Here is a 21,092-nt window from a genome sequence, read left to right on the forward strand (position 1 = left end):
TTGGAATCTGTGAGATGTTTCACATTTGTGTCTGCTCCAGAACATCTTCAGGGCTGTAGATGATACAGGGTAATGGCAGCATAATTAGGCATCAAAGTTTCATTAGATGAAGGGGTCAATGAAGGAAGAAGATGTACCAACAAAGAAACTATACCAATTCACTAGAATAACACTATTTGACTGTAAAAGGATAAAGAAAACAAAACAGATGATGATGAAAGGAGGGGGGGGGCTCAGAGATTGTGTGTGAGACTTGGGAAGAAGGAGATTAACTTTAAAATGTGAAGCATCAACAATAAAACCTGGGCTCCTACTGGCAACAGCAAATGTTGTTGAAGTAACTGCAGAGCTGATGGAGTCAGACTGGAGAGCAACAATTAAACTGGGGACGGATTCAAATCCTGTCCAACCCTCACGTGCTGAGCAGTAGGCACGTTGATCCCTTACATAATACAATCAGCAGATGGGGTGGGGGTGGGGGAGCGTGCAAGCAAGCGACTGAAAGAGCAGCACAGCCATTAATTCAGCCATGTGAGGAAAATCTGGGCCTGGGGTTATTATTTTATTGTATGGTGAGCTGCACATAGAGACACTGAAGACTGGAGCAACACACTGGGATGTTGGAAAAGATTTACATGTTGGCAAAAACATTACGTTAGTCAACACTGTTCTAATAATCAGTTTTAGACTGATTCTGTGGGCGTTTACAAATGTACAGTTTATGTTTATGTGGTGGGCAGTGAAGTCAAAGTGGTCCATTTAACCTCCAAATATCAATTACACATGCAGACAATATTAAACAAGATAAACCAACATGTTAATCAGAATGCTGTGTCAAAATGCTAATGACAGAAATCACTTTTGGGCATCGTGTACATTTATAAATGAATATTACTCTATATATTATAAATGAACTAAGTAATATTACCCTAATAGTAGTGCTGCAGTGATTAGAAATGTTCTCCTCAGAGATGCTGGAGGAAGACACCACAAAGCACAAGCTGCACTGAAGAACCAATGGGATGAAACATTGTGTTGGTGCCACAAATTGCTCTTATACAGTCTGGTTGTAACTGGACATTCTCACTTATTTTACTGCCAAATTGGAGTGAGGAAACAGCAGTTTTGTCTTTGTCTGCAGGACTCATACATGATGTGTACTGGAGCTTCACTGCCTCTTAAACTCAGAGATTTTCACCATATTTAATGCATTTTAAAAGTGAACCAGTTAAAATCTTACAGCAAAGACGACTGAGAGCGGTCGGCCAGCATGGAGCTCCAGGATCCCATCGCTGAAGGGGTGCAACAGTCCCTGGGCCAACATCTGGTGACACAACTCTTTTGCCTCCTCTTCTGAAGACGAGTCTCCAGAATATGAACACATCTGGTCCAAAAGAGCTCGACCTGACCAAAGTGAGAGGGAGGCCGTGTTAAATGAACTCTGTCTCAGCTGCATCTGAGAAACACCTACAGGAAGCCTGTTCACACCCACGATGCTGCAGCTACATTTAAGTTTCCATTAACATGGTTCCTCAAGCACCAATATCTGTGAAGCTCAGACATCACAGACGTGCATCAGACTCCAAATCCTCCAACAGCATCACTGATATCACTGCAGATCTATGGACCTTTTTCTTTCTCCTAGCCTAGACTGATCCATTAATATCTGACTCACCTGAGAAGACATCCAGGTAGGGTGTGGGTGTGGTGGTGGAGGCCCGACGTGCATAATAAGCTCTCTTTGAGCCCAGGGTCCAGTATGTCCCTCCTGTGAAACTGTTTCCTGGGGTGTCATGGTCTGAACACCAGTCTGCAGGCAAATCTATGGGCCCAGTGATGGAGGAGGACCTCTGCTTGTGCCTATTAAACCCAATGCCCCCACTGAGTTCTACTGTATTTGTCTTTCTATGCACATGTGGACTGGTCAGGGGGGAGCCAGCTGGGGAGGTGAGTTGTCTGGTGGTGGTCTTCACATAAGTGGGGTGAATGGGAGGGTACATTTTAACAGTGGACGGGGAGCTGGAGGACGTCCGCCTGTGTCCTAAAACCTGGGTGTCACTTGTTAGCTGGCTAATGGATAAACTACTCTTCCTCCGTTTCAGGGACAGGAAGTCCCGCCTCCCTGTTTCCCCCTCTTCCTCTTTTGTTATGGACAGATCCATGCTGCTGACGCTCTTGTGAGAGCCCATCGGTCCTGCTCCCCCCACCACCTGTTCCAGATTAACACGTGAGGCGGGCGTATTTTCAGTCTGCTCTGGCTGCAGATCTGGGCTTTTCGGTTCATCCTGAGGCTCCTCAGTGCTCTCGTAGGAGGTGCTGGTCGCAGTTGTGTCAGGAAAACTGTACGTGCTGTTGGTCTTTGGGAAAAGACTGATGCTGCTTCTTTCTGTGTCCGGGCCCGAAGATGGTGGAACACTTTCGCCCAGCGACCCTGGACCAGATGAGGATGAGGACAGGACACACATTTCACTCTCTTGCGTTCTACTTTCGTTAGGAATAAATCCACCATTGACACAGTGGAGCGCTCCCTCCTGGTCCATATCCTGAGGGTACCAAGATGTCGTGGGCTCCGCTGTCACCTTGGAGGCTGAGCCATTAGTGGTGCCACGGTGGTCTTTTAGGGCCTGTTGGATGCCAGAGAGGAGGTCTTCATTTTCAGCTGCTGCCGAGTGAAAACTGTAAAGGTCAGCGTCCGATCCCGAGCTTCTCTTCCGGTCAGTCTCCTCCTCAAATTGGTGATGGTCTGTGCTCAGGAGGCTTAGATGCTCCTCGAGATCTGTCTCATCGGCCGAGAGGTTTGTGTCTGCGGCAGGCTTCGGCTCTGCCCGTCGATCTTCCAGCACATCCTCCTTTGGGCCTTTTGCCTTTGCTAAACTCTTCCTGAGCCCAGAAAAGACGGAAGCCTTTGAATCGGACTTGGACTTCTTCCCTCCATGTTCCCCTCCTCCTCTTCCTATTTTACTGTGAGACTTTTTAGACTTTTTGTCCTGGTCATCAGTAAATGCATCACAAGTCACATCTCCACTTGCGCCATCATTTCCATCTGCTTTCTTCTGCTTTGCTTCCTGGTTGCCCATGTTCCTGAGCAGGCGAACACCTTTGGCTAACAAGCCATGCTGTTGGGGTCGACACTGGGCTGACTGGGCGTCCTCCTGCGATGATGCTGCTGCTCTGCTGGTTAAAGCTCTCTCGGGGCTGCCTGATCTTGGTTTCCTGGCCTTTGCTGAAGACAGCTGTGTTAATAACGCTGCCTCCCCCAGCTCTTCCGATGCTAAAATGAAAGTGGCACTGACAGCCACGGACGCGCTGCCGTGCTCTCCCTTTCTCCACTGCGCAGCCTCTCTGAGCCTCTGAGCCGTTCCCTCATGTTGCCCCTCCTTTCCAGCCCCATCTGCCCCTGCACACTCAGTTGTCTTGCATAACGGGATGCTGGTTGCGCGACCACGCTGCCCTTGTTTGTTGTCAGCTGAGAGGAGAAGAGGCTGCTTGGAATGCTTGTGGCGATGCTCTAAAATACATTGTTGTTGATGGTGTTGAGTGAGGAGCGAGTGCTGCTGTTTACGGAGAATGTTGCCAACGCTGCTTTTCCTCCTGCTTTTAAATGTGGAAGTAAAAAAACTCTCTTTCAGAAAGGGCACTTGAGTTTCTATTGTCTTAATGTTCTGCATCCTGGCCGCAGACAGAGCCGAAAGCCTGAAAATAAGGGACAGGTTAGGCAGATGACAGGATTTATTAAGTTATTAATTAATCTGATCTCAGCGCAGTGATGAGGTGAAAGGTCAACATAACACACACATGACCAGCGTTTCCATACGATCACGCAGAACTGTTCTCTGCTCAGTTTAAACTCCATTTGGAGTGGAACTGAAAAGCTTTGCTGCCCTTTTACTTCATTCAAAAGGAAATAATGATAACCAATAATCTATCAAATTTCAGGGTTTGTAAAGTTTAACTTAACATTCACTGACAAATGTCGAGAGGGGATCACATTCAGACACATTTAATAACATTAAGAGTCTTTACCAGTATCCCATTAAACCATATTTGATCTTAGAGTCACTATAAAAACTCATTTTCATTCTTCTAGAGCAAAAATTAAGTGGATTAAAGGATTGAGAGTAATGAGATATAGACATACTAACAGATACAGATGAGAAATTCTAACCCAGTTGTGTCTTCAGAAATGAGAGGCACAGAGTTGACATTTAGAGGGAAGTCTGCAGAGACTAAAAACACAACTTTCAGAAGATGTAAAACTAACCAACATGTTAAGAGTATAACAAGATGAAGTAAATTAAAGGTTATTTGTGAGGTAAAGATCAGCGTACTTGCCTGCTGGGCTCTTCTGAGTGGATGAACACCAACTGAAGAGAACAACACAAATGGCTGTTTGTGTATAGCAGCCAGCCACTCCTTAGCCATGGGTCACATGAAGCTGATGCCTTCCTCATCACATGTCCGCTGTCCTGGGTCGTCTCCCATTAGGACAGGCTGAGACCAGTCACTTCATTAGGCCCCATGTTGGGAACAGTCCTGATTGGGCAGAAGCTCTTTATACAGCGTCAGCTGCAGTTTGAGTGAAACAGGCAGCAGAGCATCAATCATGAGGTCTACCCTCCCCATTAGGGCTGCTGCACCTCTGAGCACACTCCTCTCATCAGAACAACACTTTCAGGTGTGTCCTCCTCGCTCACCCACCAGTCATGTGACTCATCCAAGTCACTCAAGAAAACACAAGTTTCTGTTCACAGTGAAAATCAATGCTTGTGCCTTTGAAATGCATAAGAAAAAAGTGCAAAAACCATTACAATAACAAAAGCTGAGCTGCCAAAATGTTGCAGCACATTTCGTTCATGAACTCTTATTCAAGGATTTTACCTGATATTCCAGAGTTGCTTTCAAGCTGTGTTATTTTTTGTCACATTCAGGCCAAATCAAATGGAAATATTAATATCTTCATGAGCTCCTGAAGAAAAAACAACTCGCTAAACACAACAACATGTGGCACACTGTCCTTTCTGACATTTTTATTGATTTAAAATATGAGTATGATTGGCATACGTAAAATGTACCAAAATATTTGTTTCCCATTTGATAGTTTACATTCCAAAGTAGAAAAGTGATAAGAACGTATCGTGACACTTGACCGCATTCTTTTCTAAGAACAATGTAAACAATCTTTTTTTCTTTTTGGATTTATTTGACATACATCACAAAGGTCACACTATTTATCCAACTGCTGTATGTAATCCTGGTTTAAATGTACATCACTGTGCTGGCTGTCATCATATATTGACCTTTTAAGTGTCCTCTGGAATATTCAAGATCTGAAAATGGCAACAATGTTAAGATAATGTAGTGAACGATCTTTTTTTTTTTTTTTTTAAATCTAAATTAAATATCTTAGTAAGGCCTTTATGATTACCTGACACTGGAACAAAATACAAACAAAATAATGTAACTTGGTCTGAGAGACACAAGCTTCATTGTATAAATGACAAAATTCACCCATAAATTATATAAAACGATAAACAAATATATGGTCATGAATAGGTCCTAAATTCTGTAATTTAGGGATATGGACATTTATATAAAATGACATTTGGAACCTTCAACTCTAATGACATTCTTTACAATAGCACTTATTGTCCACTAGATGTCGCTGCTGCACTATAACACCAAAGATGAGACCTTTACGTAGTTCTAATTAAAATGATAACAAAAACACACATATTTAGAAATTTAATTTTTGCATTGGTAATCATGATGTAGTCAAAAATACCAAATATACACCAATCAATCCTAATTATCAAGCCCAAGAATGTAAAACACAACCAATGTTCTTATTGTCTCCACCATAAAAAACCACAACAATCACATTGAACACGACAGTCATCACTGTCACTGACGGAACACTCACAATTCAATTTACCAGAATAAACTTTTTCAGACGCTCAAAGTGTCAAAAAGAGCTTGAAAAAACAGTGATAATTATCACAAAGCAACCACTCTGCTTCATCTATGTGGACATGTATATTGATCAAACCACAAGACAGCTTGATGGCAAATATCGACACAAAATAGTTTTTCTTATCCTGGCTTTCACTAATGGACTACAAATACAGACTTGTCTTCAAAATACAAAACTGTTCTGCACAAATGCATTTACCCCAAGAGAAATGGCAAGAAAGACAACAAAAAGAAAGAAAAGAGATCGAAAGTCTGTGAAAAATCATCCTGACCTCCTGCGTGTTGATAGCACTTCGATAATTTCAATTCTGACACATTTTGAAGCCCTTTTCCTCCATTTATCACTCTGTCACTCTGCTTTGATGCTAAATACTTATGCATGCTGTTCCGAGCTCTGCTGGACGGACACAAACACACTCTTCAGAACTACCGATCAGTCTTTGACTCACATTTAGCTTTAGAAGCTATCAAAACGGTCACTTTTATGCAGATGGTTCTTCCTTTCCTTCATTTCCCTGTCCCCACTGTCATTAGATGTCCCAAACTGGAGTCCCTTATGTGGACTCCCTGGGAATCCTGCTGTGGAAGACCACCGACCTCTGTTGAAACTGCTGTTTCCTTCGTTTTTTCTGGTCCCAGCGACACAGCAAAATCATCTTAAAGGTTGTGCGGAAAGTCTTGTTGCACAGAGCGTAACACATGGGGTTGACGGTGCTGTTGACGTAGCACAGCCAGTAGCCCACCGCCCACAGGGTCTCTGGGATGCAGACTTTACAGAAGGCATTTATCAAAACCATGATGTTGTACGGAGTCCATGTGATGATGAAAGCAAGAAGAATAGCGCTGAGTGTTTGAGCTGCTTTCTTCTCCTTCACTAAAGACATGCGCTTCCTCTTCGTGATTTGAGTCCGGGCTCGCGATGCAAATCGCTTCGCCATGGCCGCCTCTTTGAAGGACATTGGGACGGAGGAGGACTTTGTGCTGCTGCCGGTGATGGTGCGGTCATCGGCAGCGGCTGCTATGGGCTGACTGGGAGAGCAGCCACTTGCCACCTGCACCGTAGGAGTTGACTGACTCTTGTCCGAGCAGAACCGTTGGTGACAACTCTTTTCAGAAGTGTTGGCTCCATCAGGGGTCATGGTGGCAGCAGTGTTGTTAGCCAGTGTTGACAGGCTGTTTCTGTTGTACTCAACCCCTTGAAGTGGCTCCTCCTCTGAGGCTGCATCCAGATCCTCACAGGAGGTGAGCTGAGAGTTGACCGCAGCCTTTATACCTGGCAGGCTGAGAACTATAGAGAAGATAGCGTGACTCTGGGAAATCATGTCTCGACTCCCGCAGTCTTCATCGTCTGAAGATCCAGATTGGTCCAGAGAGGTTGCAGCATCATTGTTGTTCCAGCTGTCACTGCTGCTCTGGTCTAGATCACCATCCCCTTGCCGGATACTGCCGGGTCTCCAAGAACGAACACCAGGCCAGCAGTGCAAACGGCCAACAAACTCTTGACACATGCTCTTTCTCTGCGTCAGTTTAGTCAGCTCGTAACTACTGCAACTACGAGAACTCCCTGTCTGATGGACAAAACGGGCCTTCTGGCTTGCACCGTTCCCACTTCTTCCTTCTATCCCACCTCGGCCTCCAGAGCCCTGCAGCCCTGCCAGCTCTTTGGATCGGTTCTGGGTCTCCTTGTAAATCCGCCAGTAGAGGGCACTCATTATTGATACAGGCAGGTAGAAGGCTGCAATGGCTGTGCAGAAGGTTATGATGGGCTGTTCAAGGAACTGAATGATGCACTGATCTGGGGGTACTGTCCTTTTACCCTCAAAATACTGCCACAGTAGGATTGGTGGGGCCCACAAAACAAGAGAAACGAACCAGGCAAGGCCAATCATGATCCCAGCTCGCTTTGTGGTCCGTTTTGCCCGATAGGTCAAAGGCCTGGTGACTGAAAAATAGCGGTCAAAGCTGATAACCAGTAGGTTCATAACTGAAGCATTACTGGCCACATAGTCTATAGCCAGCCACAGGTCACAGGCCCAGTTTCCCATGGCCCAGTAGCCCATCACAATATAAGCTGTGTAGAGGTTCATGGAGATGACCCCTATGATGAGGTCTGCCACTGCCAGACTCAACAGGAAATAGTTATTCACTGTCTTTAGCTGGCGGTTAACCTTGAAGGACACAACCACCAGGATGTTGCCAATGATGGTGACCAGTGACAACATACCCGTCAACAAGACGATCAGCACAACCTGCCACACGGGGTGTCCACCCAACGGGTCAAGAGCTGATGTACTGTTCCCAAATTGGGCTTCTGAGGTGAGGTTCAAGTATTTGCCGGTGGAGGAGGAATTATCATCCAGGGGATTGACATGAAAGGCTAACCAGGGGGCGCCTGCGGTTACTCCCTGGTGCAGAGGGTTGGACTGTGGGTAGGCTCCAGCTGCTGGGATGGAGTTGTTTGCCGTCAGGAAGAGACCTGGATCTGTGCTGTTTGAGCTCATTGTCAGGTTTTGACATATTCTAGACGAAAGAAGAGAAAGAAGAACGGAGAAAGTCTGTTATTTTGTGACGTTCCTACAAGCAACCAGTAGGTGGGGCTACAAATACATTTTACAAAAATGAACCATCGACGCGCCTTGGAGAGAATTTTAGGCTGGTAGTTCCGATTGTACAGCACGACTCTTATTAAACATTATTCTTATTAGACTAATTAACACCTCAAATTTAAGCTAGAAATGTAAGAGCAACTTTTAAAATTAGATAAATATACATGCATATACAAACACATTTGGTTTTATTAAAAACGCCCCCCATATGCTTAGAATTCATTGCATCGGCTTGAAGGTTCAGACCGTAAAGACATAATTTATGTACTCATATTATATCACAAGTGAATAGTATGGTATATCCTTTCCACAGTTCATTTGAAATCCTTTCCACATATTTGTGTTGTGTCCTCTGACACCAGGTTTATTTATGTAGGAATTTCCCATGAAAGTGAGAGCCAAAATGTGCATTAGATAAGAAACAAAATCATGTCCAGAAATATTAAGGTGAATGCAGAAAAACATTTCTAAATAAAAAAGTAAAGTCACCAGTTTTAATTACCACTGACAGGTTTCTGCTGGTATGGACAAGGATCAGCTGCTGTCAACAGTGAAGCCTTTTATAGGGGAGAAAGAGGACAAACAGATGGTAAATAAAGTGAGAAATCACAGAAGCTGCCCTGGAAATAATTCCTGAACTAAGTTAAGTCCTGACACCAACTCCCAGTGCTGCCTGATTATTCATGTTTCAGTAATATTCATGTTTCAGTAATAACTGATCAATTACAGAAGTGAATTTATACAACAGATCGACCTTCAGACAGAGGCAATGCGTGTGTGTTTCTCTCTCTCTCTCTCTCTCTCACTCACACACACACACACACACACACACACACACACACACACACACACACACACACACACACACACACACACGCCATTTGGAGATGCGTTTTGCACCTGAGCCCTGACAGGCTCTCAGACGTCCCACAGAGCCCTTCAAGAACCCCAGAAGCCAACAGCAACTGACAGCCATGCGTGACACCGAACACATGCTGCTTCCACCATTATGAGAAGGCCGACTAGCGTTCCTGGTGACATCGCCATCACGCCGCCTTTGATAGCTCAGACGATCAGGGCCGAAGCCAGTCTGCATCACACACTCACCGAGTAAGTTTTAGAGACAGACTGACCGTAGAAGCGTTCATTAATGTGTGCAGACAAAACAGAAGCACACTGGTGCTGCAACAAAAGAGCTTTTTTCTTTTAATTGAACCGCACATCCTCGATGACGACAGCCTTTTTTTTTTCCAAAATAGACTCGAGATACAGCTACGACTACAGTGAGGCCATTCCAGCACCTCTCTCTCTCTGTCTCTTTCTCTCTCTCAACACCCGGCGCCAGCATGTTTATCTTTGGTTTCACTGTCATGATTTCAGGTGCACGCACAGATCGATTCTCCTTTATGGTGCAGGAACACGATGTGTTCCCTGACATTTGGAGGTATTTCTCCCAGCAGGGTTGGACAGTGCAATGCAAGGTGGCTCCAATGAACCTTTCCCCATGTTGCTATTGCACAGTGATTTCAGGTTTTCTATTCCAAGCAACTAATGTGGTAGCAATGTGATCTAACCAGGCGATGTCAGGCAGAAAAGAGGTTGTTGAAACGAGGTGCAAAACTTTGCTCTCAACATGGTTGAAACTTTCAGTTAATTTACCGCTGCTGCCGCTCAGGTGGTGAATCCGCAAGAATGGATAGTTTCCTTTATTTCTTTAAAAAATTCTCTTTATAAATAACTAGGTGGCAGTACACAAGAAGACCTGTAAGATATGTGATAATAGTGAATGGGGAGGTTGTGATCTGTCTGCCCCAGCATGCACTGTCAGGATATTGAACTCTATCTCCTGAGCAAAGCAGCTTACACACCAAAGCAAAAATAAAGCAACTCTGGCTCATAAGTTTTATCCAAACATGTCTAAACTCCAACTCCATCAAAGTACAACCATGCGTATGCTGAGAGGATACTGTAGTTTGTTCAGTCATAATCAAAAGATTTGAACATTACGCTTGTTAATGACATTGAATAAACATATTGCTCATCCCATCACATGGACAGTTAAAAAAAACCTCCTTCGGCTTTCTTCCCTTGAAACTGCTTCAGTTTTGTAAAAGCACTACATTTAAATATTACTTACAATTTTGAGGAGATAAAATGATCGAAAGGTGCAAAGTTCTTTATAGAATTCTCTCTTTGAGTTTCAATGATGTCATAATAGAGTTGAATAAATGCAAATGACGGCAAAGTCTGCAAAACTGTACAGATGAGCCCATTATGGAGGAATCTTCTCTCAAGAACATTCATAATGTCACCAATTTTCCTGCAGAGTGTGACCCGGCCTACAATAATGTCAGGTAGAGTCCAGTAGGAACTCTGAGACCCAAACATGAGCTTGCACAAACTGCTCGTTCCATAGACCAGCTGGAATAAATGTTCCCACAATCACTCAACTTAGTCATCAGTCATGCAACAAGAGTTTCATCTAAGATCAATTCTGGAATCATTTAGAGCCCCAACAAATTCTGCTGGTTAACCCAGATGGACAAACTGGTGATTACAGGTGACTGGAAAATATCCAGAGTTTCTTCAAGCAGATAGCATGAAACAGATCAGACGTTTGATTAGTGTTCTCTGTGTGTGTGTGTGTGTGTGTGTGTGTGTATACACATTATAAAAAAATGTTTTTCTTTGATTAGAAAAGTTATAAAGCCACTCAGGCCAAACATGACAGGAAGTGAGTTTGTTTAAGCACAGATCAGAAACATCAACATCTGCTTTGTTCAAGGTTCAGACATGTCGGATGGAGCCTCCGGGCCTTCTGTGTAAACACAACCTATGTGGCCATTAGACGTACAAGAACCTTCCAGCTTTACAAGTCTTTGCAATCATCAGCATATTCTGCTGTTTTAAAGTCAAGTGTCATACAAGGACAAAATCATAAAACATGAGCTTTACTGTGTATATGTGTATGAGGGTTTCAGGGGGTTCTGACAGAACTCAACAACCAGTTTGTGTCTGCGTTATTACAGATTGCTGATAAAGTTAATTTAAAAAAAAAAAGTCAAGAAAAGAACCCAAAATCAGAGATGCCAGCTTAGTCTGGACATTGTCAGTCAAAAAGAACTTCAGGGAGCAGCAGCTGAGAACAGGTCCAACTGGTACCCTGTACTGGAAAACAGTTCAATATATAATCCAAGGTAGTTTACTTTGTCACCTGGACTGTATTTCTTCTTTTCTGTATTTGTAAAGACGTTTCGCCTTCTATCCAGAAGGCTTCTTCAGTTCTGAACTCGCTGGGGACCGAGCTTGAAAATATAGCCCTTGAGGACCATTAGCATGCTAATGATCTGGGTGGTCACCTGAGAGTCGTTGGCAGGGTCATTGGTTCACCTAGGGTCATTGTTCACCTAGTTTCAGTTGAGGTGTCTCCCCTTTGTCTGCTGGCTCACATGGTGGTGAGTCACCAAGTCTCCTGAAATGGTGTGAATGTTTGGTTTGTTGTTGGAAGGAGTGGAGGACTGCATTGAACGTGGGTGATAGGAAGTGCCTCAGCCCACCACCTCTGTTTAAGGATGGTTTTTCCAATTTGACATGGATGGTTTCCTTGACACCCCTCTCAAACCAGAGGTCTCTGGCCAGTACCTGTACTTGGCTGTCCTCAAAGGAGTGCCCGCGCTCCTTTAAGTGTAAGTGGACTGCTGAGTCCTGCCCTGAAGAGGTGGCACGTCTGTGTTGTGCCATTCTTCTGTGGAGAGGTTGTTTGTTTTCACCAATGTACAGTTCCTTGCATTCCTCTTGGCACTGTACAGCATAAACATGTCTTGGTGTCTTGTCCTTCGGGTGTACAAGCCTCTGTCTGAGAGTGTTGCTTGGTTTAATCTGAACCAGTATGTCATGTTTTTGGAGGATCCTCCTAAATTTCTCAGAGACCCCGGACAGATAGGGGAACGAAACGCTGTGGTGTTTGTTTCTCTCCTCTTTTTTGCTGGGGTCTCATTTTCTTGAGGTCTTGGTGAAGGCCCAGTCTGGGTAACCACATGTTTTGAGAGCTGTCTTAATGTGGCCCTGTTCCTTCTTCCTGCCTTGGGATGTGGTGGGTATTTCTTTGGCCCGGTGTTGGAGGGTTTTGATCACTCCCAACTTGTGTTCCAGTGGGTGGTGAGAGTCAAACCGGAGGTACTGGTCGGTATGTGTAGGTTTTCTGTAGACTTCAATGGTGAGGTTTCTGTCCTCATTGATCTTGGCTGCACAGTCCAGAAAGGCCAGATTGTTTCCTTTTACATCTTCCCAGGTAAAATTTACATGCTTGTCTGTTTTGTTGAGGTGATTTGAGAACGGTTCTAATTCTTGCGTTCAAATTTTGACCCAGGTGTCATCCACATATCTGAACCAGTGGCTTGGTGCAGTTCCCGTGAAGGATGTCAGGGATGTCTTTAACATACTGATGAGGGTGGAATAATGTGTGAACAGTGTTTTCACAGATAGTTCCACGAAAAGCAACCCTGACAATCACCATCAGCTTCACATGTGTGAACTGCCACATGAGCAACAGAACAGAATTGATCAGAACCCAACTCAGATCTCTTCTTCAGCTGCTGCAATTCCATCATTCATTTAACTGCTACATGCTGCATGTGTTCAGAAACAAATGTGGTGTCCTAGATCAAGTCCTGGAGGTGCAGGTTGGCTCCAGACTAAGTGCTGTTTAGGCACCAACAGCATGTGTGAATGTTTGCTTTAAAAAGGACCAGCAGGCCTGAAGTCTGTCCTAAGGAGGACGTCCTGTAAGGTCTGATAGGAAACAGCTCAGCACCATGATAGCAGCTAACCTTGTTTATTCCTTTATGACTGCGATCAGTCAGCAGATCTGCTTTTATTGAGGTGCCTTTTTGGTGCAATCCAGATTAGCGCAGCTAAGTCCTGCTTACACTGGCACCGCTGGCCATAAACAGGCAGCAGGTGGTTTGTGATAAAATAACAACGCAGGGAATGAAATAATAATAAGTGAGATTGTGCAGGTCAGCAGACGTTGTTCCACGTCTAGCAGATACCTCACATCACTGAAGTGTCAGGAGCTCCTGAAGGTAAAAGTACTGGTGCAGGATTTGGGCCGTCTCTTAAAAGGCTCAGTGCAATAACGTACTTTTGTTATTGCAGCAGTTACATGTCTTTAATATTTATGCCAAACTGAAGACATATTTCCAGGAAGGTATTTGAAACCTCTGTAAAGAACTGAAGGTGAGTGTTGAGATATTCCATCAATATGCGAGCTTGCATAAACAGATTTAGATGAAGATGTTTTCAACTGCTTAGACAACTAAAGTTGAATGTCTGAAAAGAATATCTGATTGTTGAAGAGAGGAGGACCTTTGTCTGGACAGTGTGGGCAGCTGAATCCTCCACTGTGCATTACCTGTGGTTCAGGGATCACCATGTGTGTGTGAATGTGTGTATGAATAGAAAACACTCAGGAAGTGAGTGGCTGCTGTGCTGCATATGTCTGCAAGTGGCTCCTGGGATTTCACACACAGCCTCACCTCTGCGGTGGGTCTTCGTGCTTTTTGAGAGGCACAGATGTGGCCTGAGTCTGTCAGTGAGGAATGTGTCAGAGCGAACGGCTGTAGCCACTCCAGGATAATTCAGAGAGAATGCTGGAAGTCTTTCTTTCCTCCTCAGCAAATCTGACCTCTCATACCTGCACTCCAGTGTAATCAACACACAGATGAGTTATTGTAACTAGCCCTTAAAAGGAAGTTCATCCCTCTGTCTATTGAACAGGCTCTCAGAGGACCCAGAGGGGGAGACCCCCCGTCCCTGTTTAAACATGCTTCAACAACAGAGGGGCTCCACTGGGGCCAATGATTTGGGCCTGTTAAGGACAATGATTAGCAATGTGGAAAGAGGCTGTGGCTCAGGGGGACTAACACTTGGGGATGGAGACACTTTGTTTAAGTGAACGATGAAAACCAAAACCAGCCACGGCCATCCTGTAATGTTCATATCATTCATGAATACACACAACATTTCCATCTAATTCAAGCTAATTAGCAAAAGCTCTGGGGACAGTGATCTTGTCTCCATTATGCACCCAATTTACAAGAAGAATCACACGTGAAGGCCTGAAAGTCCACCTGGCTCAGTGGTTCTGGATCTGGAATATTCCTGAAGGAGTCGCTTCAACATAAGGACATTAAACACATTAGAATAGAGTCCAAAACAACAAATTTCAACAATGTGTGACACATGTGCACCTTTGAAGTGAACACGTGCACAATGACATGAGCAGAACCTGACACTGGCGGCTGCCCCTGTCTCATTTACTCAAATACTGACTTAGTCCTCTTCATGCCACCCCCCCCCCCACACACATACACACACACACACACACACACACACACACACACACACACACACACACTTGGCAGAGCGTGCATACTATTTCATCTAATAATATGGGCCCAGGTGACATGACTGTACCTGGCAGTGGATCCTAAAATAGCTTTAAAATTGGTTTCCTAAATCTCAGAGGGGTGTTGAGGGTAGCTGTCCCACCAAGTCTTTCTCATTTGAACAACCAGCTACAGATGAGGCAGATGCAGCCAATCAGACAGGCAGTTTTTGTTTAACAACATTTAGTTTACATTATATAGAATTAAACACACACAAAATCATGATGATGTTCAAAGTAGAATTTGGGGTTTTCCTTCATTTCCTGGATCTTTTCCCATTGATTGTTGGCATCAGACAAATGTGCAGATCCTTTCATTTGTAGCACCTCTGTTAAACCTGATTGCTCCTCTGACTGCACAGCAAAGGTATGTTTAACTTCATTCACTGAGTTCAAAGTGGACCAGAGGAGATTCAGGAGTTGAGCCACTTTTAGAGGCCAGTTGGTCGAAAGAAGAATGATGATGATGGTGGTGATAAAGATTTTCAAATTAATTTGTGCCAGCATGCAGCAGCAGCAACACACTAACTCACTACAAAAGTAGAGTTACAAAAGTACCCCTGTGAGTTAAAATCAAATCTGTATCTGCTGAGAGGAAACATTTGATGCCTTTAGAAACAGTAACCTAGCACCAATATTGTTACAGTTTAGGCTATTTTAATCATCTGGAACTGTGATATTTCTAATTATATTTATATTTCTGAAACAGATGCTGCTGCTGGTGCCCTGAAAGAATTTACAGCCTACAATAATATCCTAGGCCGGTTGCTTGCTGGCTAATGAAGCTTGAATGCTAATGGCGACAGACGAGTGATGGATCACTCTCAGTGACAATTGCCACCGACGCTTGCTGTTATTGGTCTGTCAGGAAAGATTTAATGCAGAACGGAGATGAGAAAAGGACTCAGCTGTGGCCATAACTCTGTTTAGGGTTGTTCTTTATGATTCCATGTAGTTTATGTGCATTATTCCTTTTGAATACAACTGACCATTAGCCGTTTGTCTACAGTGGCACTTTTAAAGGCATCTCTTTGAAATCATAACATAGAGGAGCTCAGTGAGATATTAGTGCATTATGAAACATATACTAGGATCTCTTTGACAATAGTGCCGTTTAGCATCTTTTGAGTAACAAACCACAATAAGCCATTTGAAATTAGCATAATGAGACACCACACAGTTAGCACACAAGCGCCCAAATGGCTGCATATAAAAATGCCAGCATTTATGGGGCCACGGCATCTCGGATCTGTAGCATGTAATAGTTTCCATCCGGCACACTGACAGAAACATGATGAGGATGGAGAGTGATGAGCTCTTCATGAGCCTGGAGAGCTGGAGAGACTCCGACTGCAGCCGCACCTCCACCACCACTAATACGAGTGGGAGAACTCTCTGCAGGAGACAACGCAGAGCAGCAGGCTACTGGAGTCTTGCGTGGGTGGCTCAGCCGTAAAAAGGATTCTCAGCCTATTAAAGCATCATAGGGCCAGATTACTGGTTGTCTACAGTGAGGCAGAAATATTCCGCTGCTGTCGAACCCACAGGTGTGGTAGTGTCGCTTCCACTGTGCCTGCAGCCTCAGTGTACAGTAAAATAACAACTGTCCTATCTGTCAAGCTGCTTTTTAGTGACACCTTATGCAATACTGAGGTCATTTAATCTATCACCATCACATGAAACCTGTAATTCCATTGGAGCATTTGGTGAGTAAATCATTTAGTGGTATTTCACAGCTGGACAAAAACAGCTGGGAGGAAAATGCAGCCTTATATCGACTGCCAGAAAATACCAATCTATCTCTTTTATCCCACACTAGAAAAAAACTGAAGCTTTGTGTGTTTCTTGCTTTGATTGACCTCCTGCTTATCCAACAGGACCATTTTTCCTCTTCCTGAACTTTCCGGTGTGTCTCCCTTTTCAGACAATAACACCAAACAAGGAGATTCTAAGGTGCTTAAACTTATTTAAACAGAGCTGAAAGTGACTATATTACTCAGTGCTGAAGTAGGTAAATGAAGATAAACACCGTAACCGTCCGAGAGGCTCAGGCGGTTCAGGCAATGATCAAAGCACAGTTCTTTTGTTGCCCAAAGTCTTCAATATATAATCCCACCAATCAGAATAAAAAGCTCCACTGGAACACGGCTCATTTCTTTACTCCACATTTTTTGACTGAACGTTCTCTCATGGTCTGAGGGAAACAAATCACAATTAAATTCAGAGAAACAGAAGCTGTGAAAGGTTGAAAGCTCCTTCAGGGCTACGGTTGTGGATATAAAGCTCAGCATAGGTGTGCACACCTCATCCACGCACAAGCCTGAAGACTCCCTATATGCAGCAGCACTTGTGTTCCAGTGTCATCTCATTTCCTAAAGGTGGAAACATGAGCGTGAATAAATGATGATGACAGTTTCACAGACAACTACACTAAGATTCAATACGTTGGCGGTCAACTGTGATGGAAACAGTGTCCTGAAACCTGCAGCTCGCTGAGCTCTGCAAATATTAAACACTTATGTTAAAGATCAACTGATGACGTACAGACAGTGGAGTGAATCAACTGCCGTTAATCAGATCCTGAGCCTGAGCAGACACACACCATGTTGGAATCAGGGAATGGAAGTGAAGTCTGCTTGATCAGCTGATGATCAGCTGCCTGCTGCACATGACAGCGTCCTCCTTTAGCCTGAACCTCCAAATGCTTCATTAAATCGTTTTTTATTCTTTCTTTTCCCCCGAAATGGCCAGAGGTACTTACTTTCCAGCTTATACATAGCACATTAAAGTGTCAAAACTCCCCCCATGTGCAGAAATAATTCCCAAAAAAGCCCTGATGTTGAAGACTTTCATCTGTTCCACACCCACACAAAAGAGAAAAGTGTGATTTTGGAAGAAAAAGGAGAAGAGGAATGAGTTTAGAAGAAGCAACAAAGGTAGTTTTCACTCCGAATGACTCTCTACTGTTCCTGGAGTATTAAGTAAACCCAACATCCTGGATGTGTCATATTAACTGATTTTTATTTGCACGCACAGCTGTCTGTTTGTTAAAGTGATATAAGGTGATTAAACTTTCATGCGTCATATTTTGATGGCAACACTCTCTGTCAACAGAGTATTAATCCCCCTCATAATAGCGCTGGATTATCTGCTGCCTGTATTTTGAACAAGCGCCGTCAGTCCCACAGGCCCAAATACAGCAACTACACCAACTTCTCTCAACAAGCTTCTCCTTATTTTCAGAATCAATTTGAAACCAATTAATTTGGCGAAAGTCATCGAGGCCTCGCGGTTGAAGCTCGACTAACAACACCGTTGAGCAGAGAACCAGATCTGCTCCGTTTGACCCCCTGAGCTGCTCCAGCAGTGAATAAATGAAGAAAGGAATGAAGGTGAAGATCAATTGCTCTCAACCTTTAGCTTGGAAGGTTTAGAAATGCGCCCTTCACACTTTAATCAAGTCTCATTATTGATCATAGCAGCCAATCTAAACGCCCAACAGGAATATTTATGAAGCGCTTTACACTGAGCAAGAGAATTGCATGTAAAGTCTGTGAGGAACTAAAGCTGAACACACAATGAAATAATCACTCTGACAACATGTGCAAACATTCCTGATTCAGCTGAGTCTCACCTGTGAGAACCACCATCGCAGCAGGATCTAAAACTGCTCTTTAAGGAACCTCAGCAGAGGATCTGATACATTACAGATATTACTGAAAGATGAATGTCAGCAAAGCAGCTGGTGACGCCTGTGTGGACGGAGGCGACAGTAACAGGTTTCCTTTGGGAACAAGTGAAATGTAGGCTGGTGTGAAATGATGCTGTTATTTACACTTTCTCACTTCTTTTCTTCAACAGGCATTATTAATGTACTAATGTAATAATAATAATAATAATAATAATAATAATAATAATATAATAATAATAATAATAAGTGACCAGCATTTATGAAGATGGAGTACATCTGTGATTAGTGTTTATGAGCCTCTTTTTTAATCAATACAGATGTCTCAGACATGTGGGACTGAAAACAGGCTGATCCTGTAGACGACTGCTGACCTTAGACTGGAAAAACACATCTTATTACAGACCTGCAGCTGTTAACCACACAGGAAAACTTCTGACTGACATCAACTCACTCATCTGAGCATAAACCTTCAAGAGCAGAGTAAAACAAGGATTCAAACTCATTTAACAGACGTCTCCACTGTTGAAAACACTGGAATCATCAACTGAAGATGTTTGGCTTAAAGGTTAAATAAACTTGGACTTTCTTCCAAAAAAAGGTAGTAAAAGCAGGGGCATCAGTCAGAGGGGAGACAAGTGAGCAGGACGGAACTGAGTGCTAATGAATTTAACACAGAGTCGTTCTGCAGAAGAACTACTTGAATATTTGTGAAGGATCTCCAGATACTGTCCTGGTAATAGTGGTTTAAAATTAAGGAAATGATTTAATTCTAAATGATGAAAAGATCATTATGAAAATACCGTTCAAAAGACGTGAGCAAATAAAACAGGACAGCTTTTAATGGTTAAGAACAGTTTGGACAGTCACATAATCTTCACACTAAAATTCACTAGAAACATTTTAAATACCATTTTGTCGATACAAGTTTGATTTTAACTTGTCCCTGATCTCCAGCAGGTTGGTGAGTCTTTAGATTATTAGATTCTGGAGTTTCTAGCAGTTTTAGAATTCTCTCTGGGTAATTTGCCTATTTTAGAACTTATACTATTATTATATTATTATCATTATTATTGTAATCAATAATCACTACAGGCATGCTGCAGTGCTTTTACAGCTGCTTCAGGGTTTATTCAGCTTTTAGGTTTCTTTCTACTAAAGAGCAGAGGTTCAACTGACACACGGAAAATATAAAATAAATGTAAGTTTTAGTTACTCTGCTTGCATTTACAGGTCAGATAATGGTGTTTTGACTGTTTTATCTATTTATTTTGTTCTGGGCGGCTGCACCTCTTCCAATGAGCCTCTTCATTCACAGATAAAGGAAGGAAAAATCAATAGACCTCCGCAGGTCATTTCAGGCTGCTGCAGCAAAAAGATTTCACGGTTGATTCTCTGGACATAAAACCATTACTATCATCCATATCTAATTCTCAATGATAATGGACAGAAACTTTTTTCACCAAATTTAAAAGAAGACTGAAAGATGTTGAGCAGATTCAAGGTAACAGTTAAGTGTGAGCTCATTAACTGTCAGAACTACAGTCTTTAAATGGCTGCAGAAGACCCACATTAAATAATAGTTGTTTGTTAGTTTGTTTTCCTGCAACATCTGCTCTTGCAGAGTGCACAGAGGAGCAGAGCAGCAGCAGAAGATCAACAGCAGCACAGCAGCAGCAGAACAACAGTAGCAACAGAGCAGCAGCAGCAGCAGCACAACACAGCAGAGCAGCAGAGCATCAGCAGAGCAGCAGCTTCCATCTGTGTGAATCTTCACAGAAATGTGGAAGTAGCAGGAGACGTTTGCTGATAATTCCATGATGAAATGTCAGCATGATGCAACTTGGAGGAATGCCTGAGCGGTTTTAGTGAACGAGACCAAATATGCAAATCAGTTGAGGCTCTTTGAGCACAAGTTACACAAAATTATTGTAAAAACAAAAGTGAAAAAAACAATTTTGTTTTTACAATAATCTTGCGTAACTTGTGCTCTACTTGTGCATCCTTGCCGTCGTTTCCAGGGCAATAATAAATCACCTGCAGCCTGGAGCTACACAAAAAAGGAATGTCTGATAGATGGTTGTGCTGTTCAAATGTGGAAACAGACAGCTTGAATGCAGACGGTGGCCTGCGCTGCGAGGCTCTTCACTCATTAAAAACTGCCATATAATGAAAAATCATCTTTCCAGAAGAGGTGATTTCAAATATGTAGCTTGGGGTGACGATGATGATTGCAGAGTTGGGGGGGGGAGGGTTATATATTATATGAAGTGTGTCTTTGTGACAATAAACACAATTGATGCCCAAATAAATAAATGACAACACAACTGCAAAAGGCTGAAAATATGTTAGAAACACAGAGGATTGTGGATAAATCTTG

The 21,092-nt window shown here is 43.3% G+C and overlaps 2 protein-coding genes across 8 annotated transcripts in view; both read right to left on the bottom strand.

Moving 5' to 3' along the window:
• The window catches only part of fmn2a (formin 2a), a 23,165-nt gene extending 18,636 nt beyond the window's left edge, over positions 1-4,529 (bottom strand). Inside the window, exons 1-3 of one of the 3 annotated variants that reach the window (XM_057046742.1) lie at positions 4,333-4,529; positions 1,676-3,693; positions 1,241-1,404 (exon numbers count right to left, since the gene is read on the bottom strand). In XM_057046742.1, the coding sequence (XP_056902722.1) occupies positions 1,241-1,404; positions 1,676-3,693; positions 4,333-4,451 (2,301 nt within the window). In that variant the 5' untranslated portion in view covers positions 4,452-4,529. Of the gene's footprint in view, positions 1-1,240; positions 1,405-1,675; positions 3,694-4,328 lie in introns of all 3 variants that reach the window. The other 2 variants (XM_057046743.1, XM_057046745.1) reach the window with 2 other exon arrangements.
• Positions 4,530-5,000: 471 nt separating this feature from the next.
• Positions 5,001-21,092, bottom strand: part of chrm3a (cholinergic receptor, muscarinic 3a) — a 43,685-nt gene continuing 27,593 nt past the window's right edge. For 2 of the 5 annotated variants that reach the window (XM_057046750.1, XM_057046747.1), the window contains 2 exons: positions 9,079-9,133; positions 5,001-8,490 (listed from right to left, as the gene is read on the bottom strand). In XM_057046750.1, coding sequence (XP_056902730.1) covers positions 6,525-8,471 — 1,947 coding nt within the window. In that variant the 5' untranslated portion in view covers positions 8,472-8,490; positions 9,079-9,133 and the 3' untranslated portion in view covers positions 5,001-6,524. The remainder of the gene's footprint in view (positions 8,491-9,078; positions 9,134-21,092) is intronic. The other 3 variants (XM_057046748.1, XM_057046746.1, XM_057046749.1) reach the window with 2 other exon arrangements.

This window comes from Takifugu flavidus, chromosome 11 (assembly GCF_003711565.1).
Source record: "Takifugu flavidus isolate HTHZ2018 chromosome 11, ASM371156v2, whole genome shotgun sequence".
Classification (NCBI taxonomy): domain Eukaryota; kingdom Metazoa; phylum Chordata; class Actinopteri; order Tetraodontiformes; family Tetraodontidae; genus Takifugu; species Takifugu flavidus.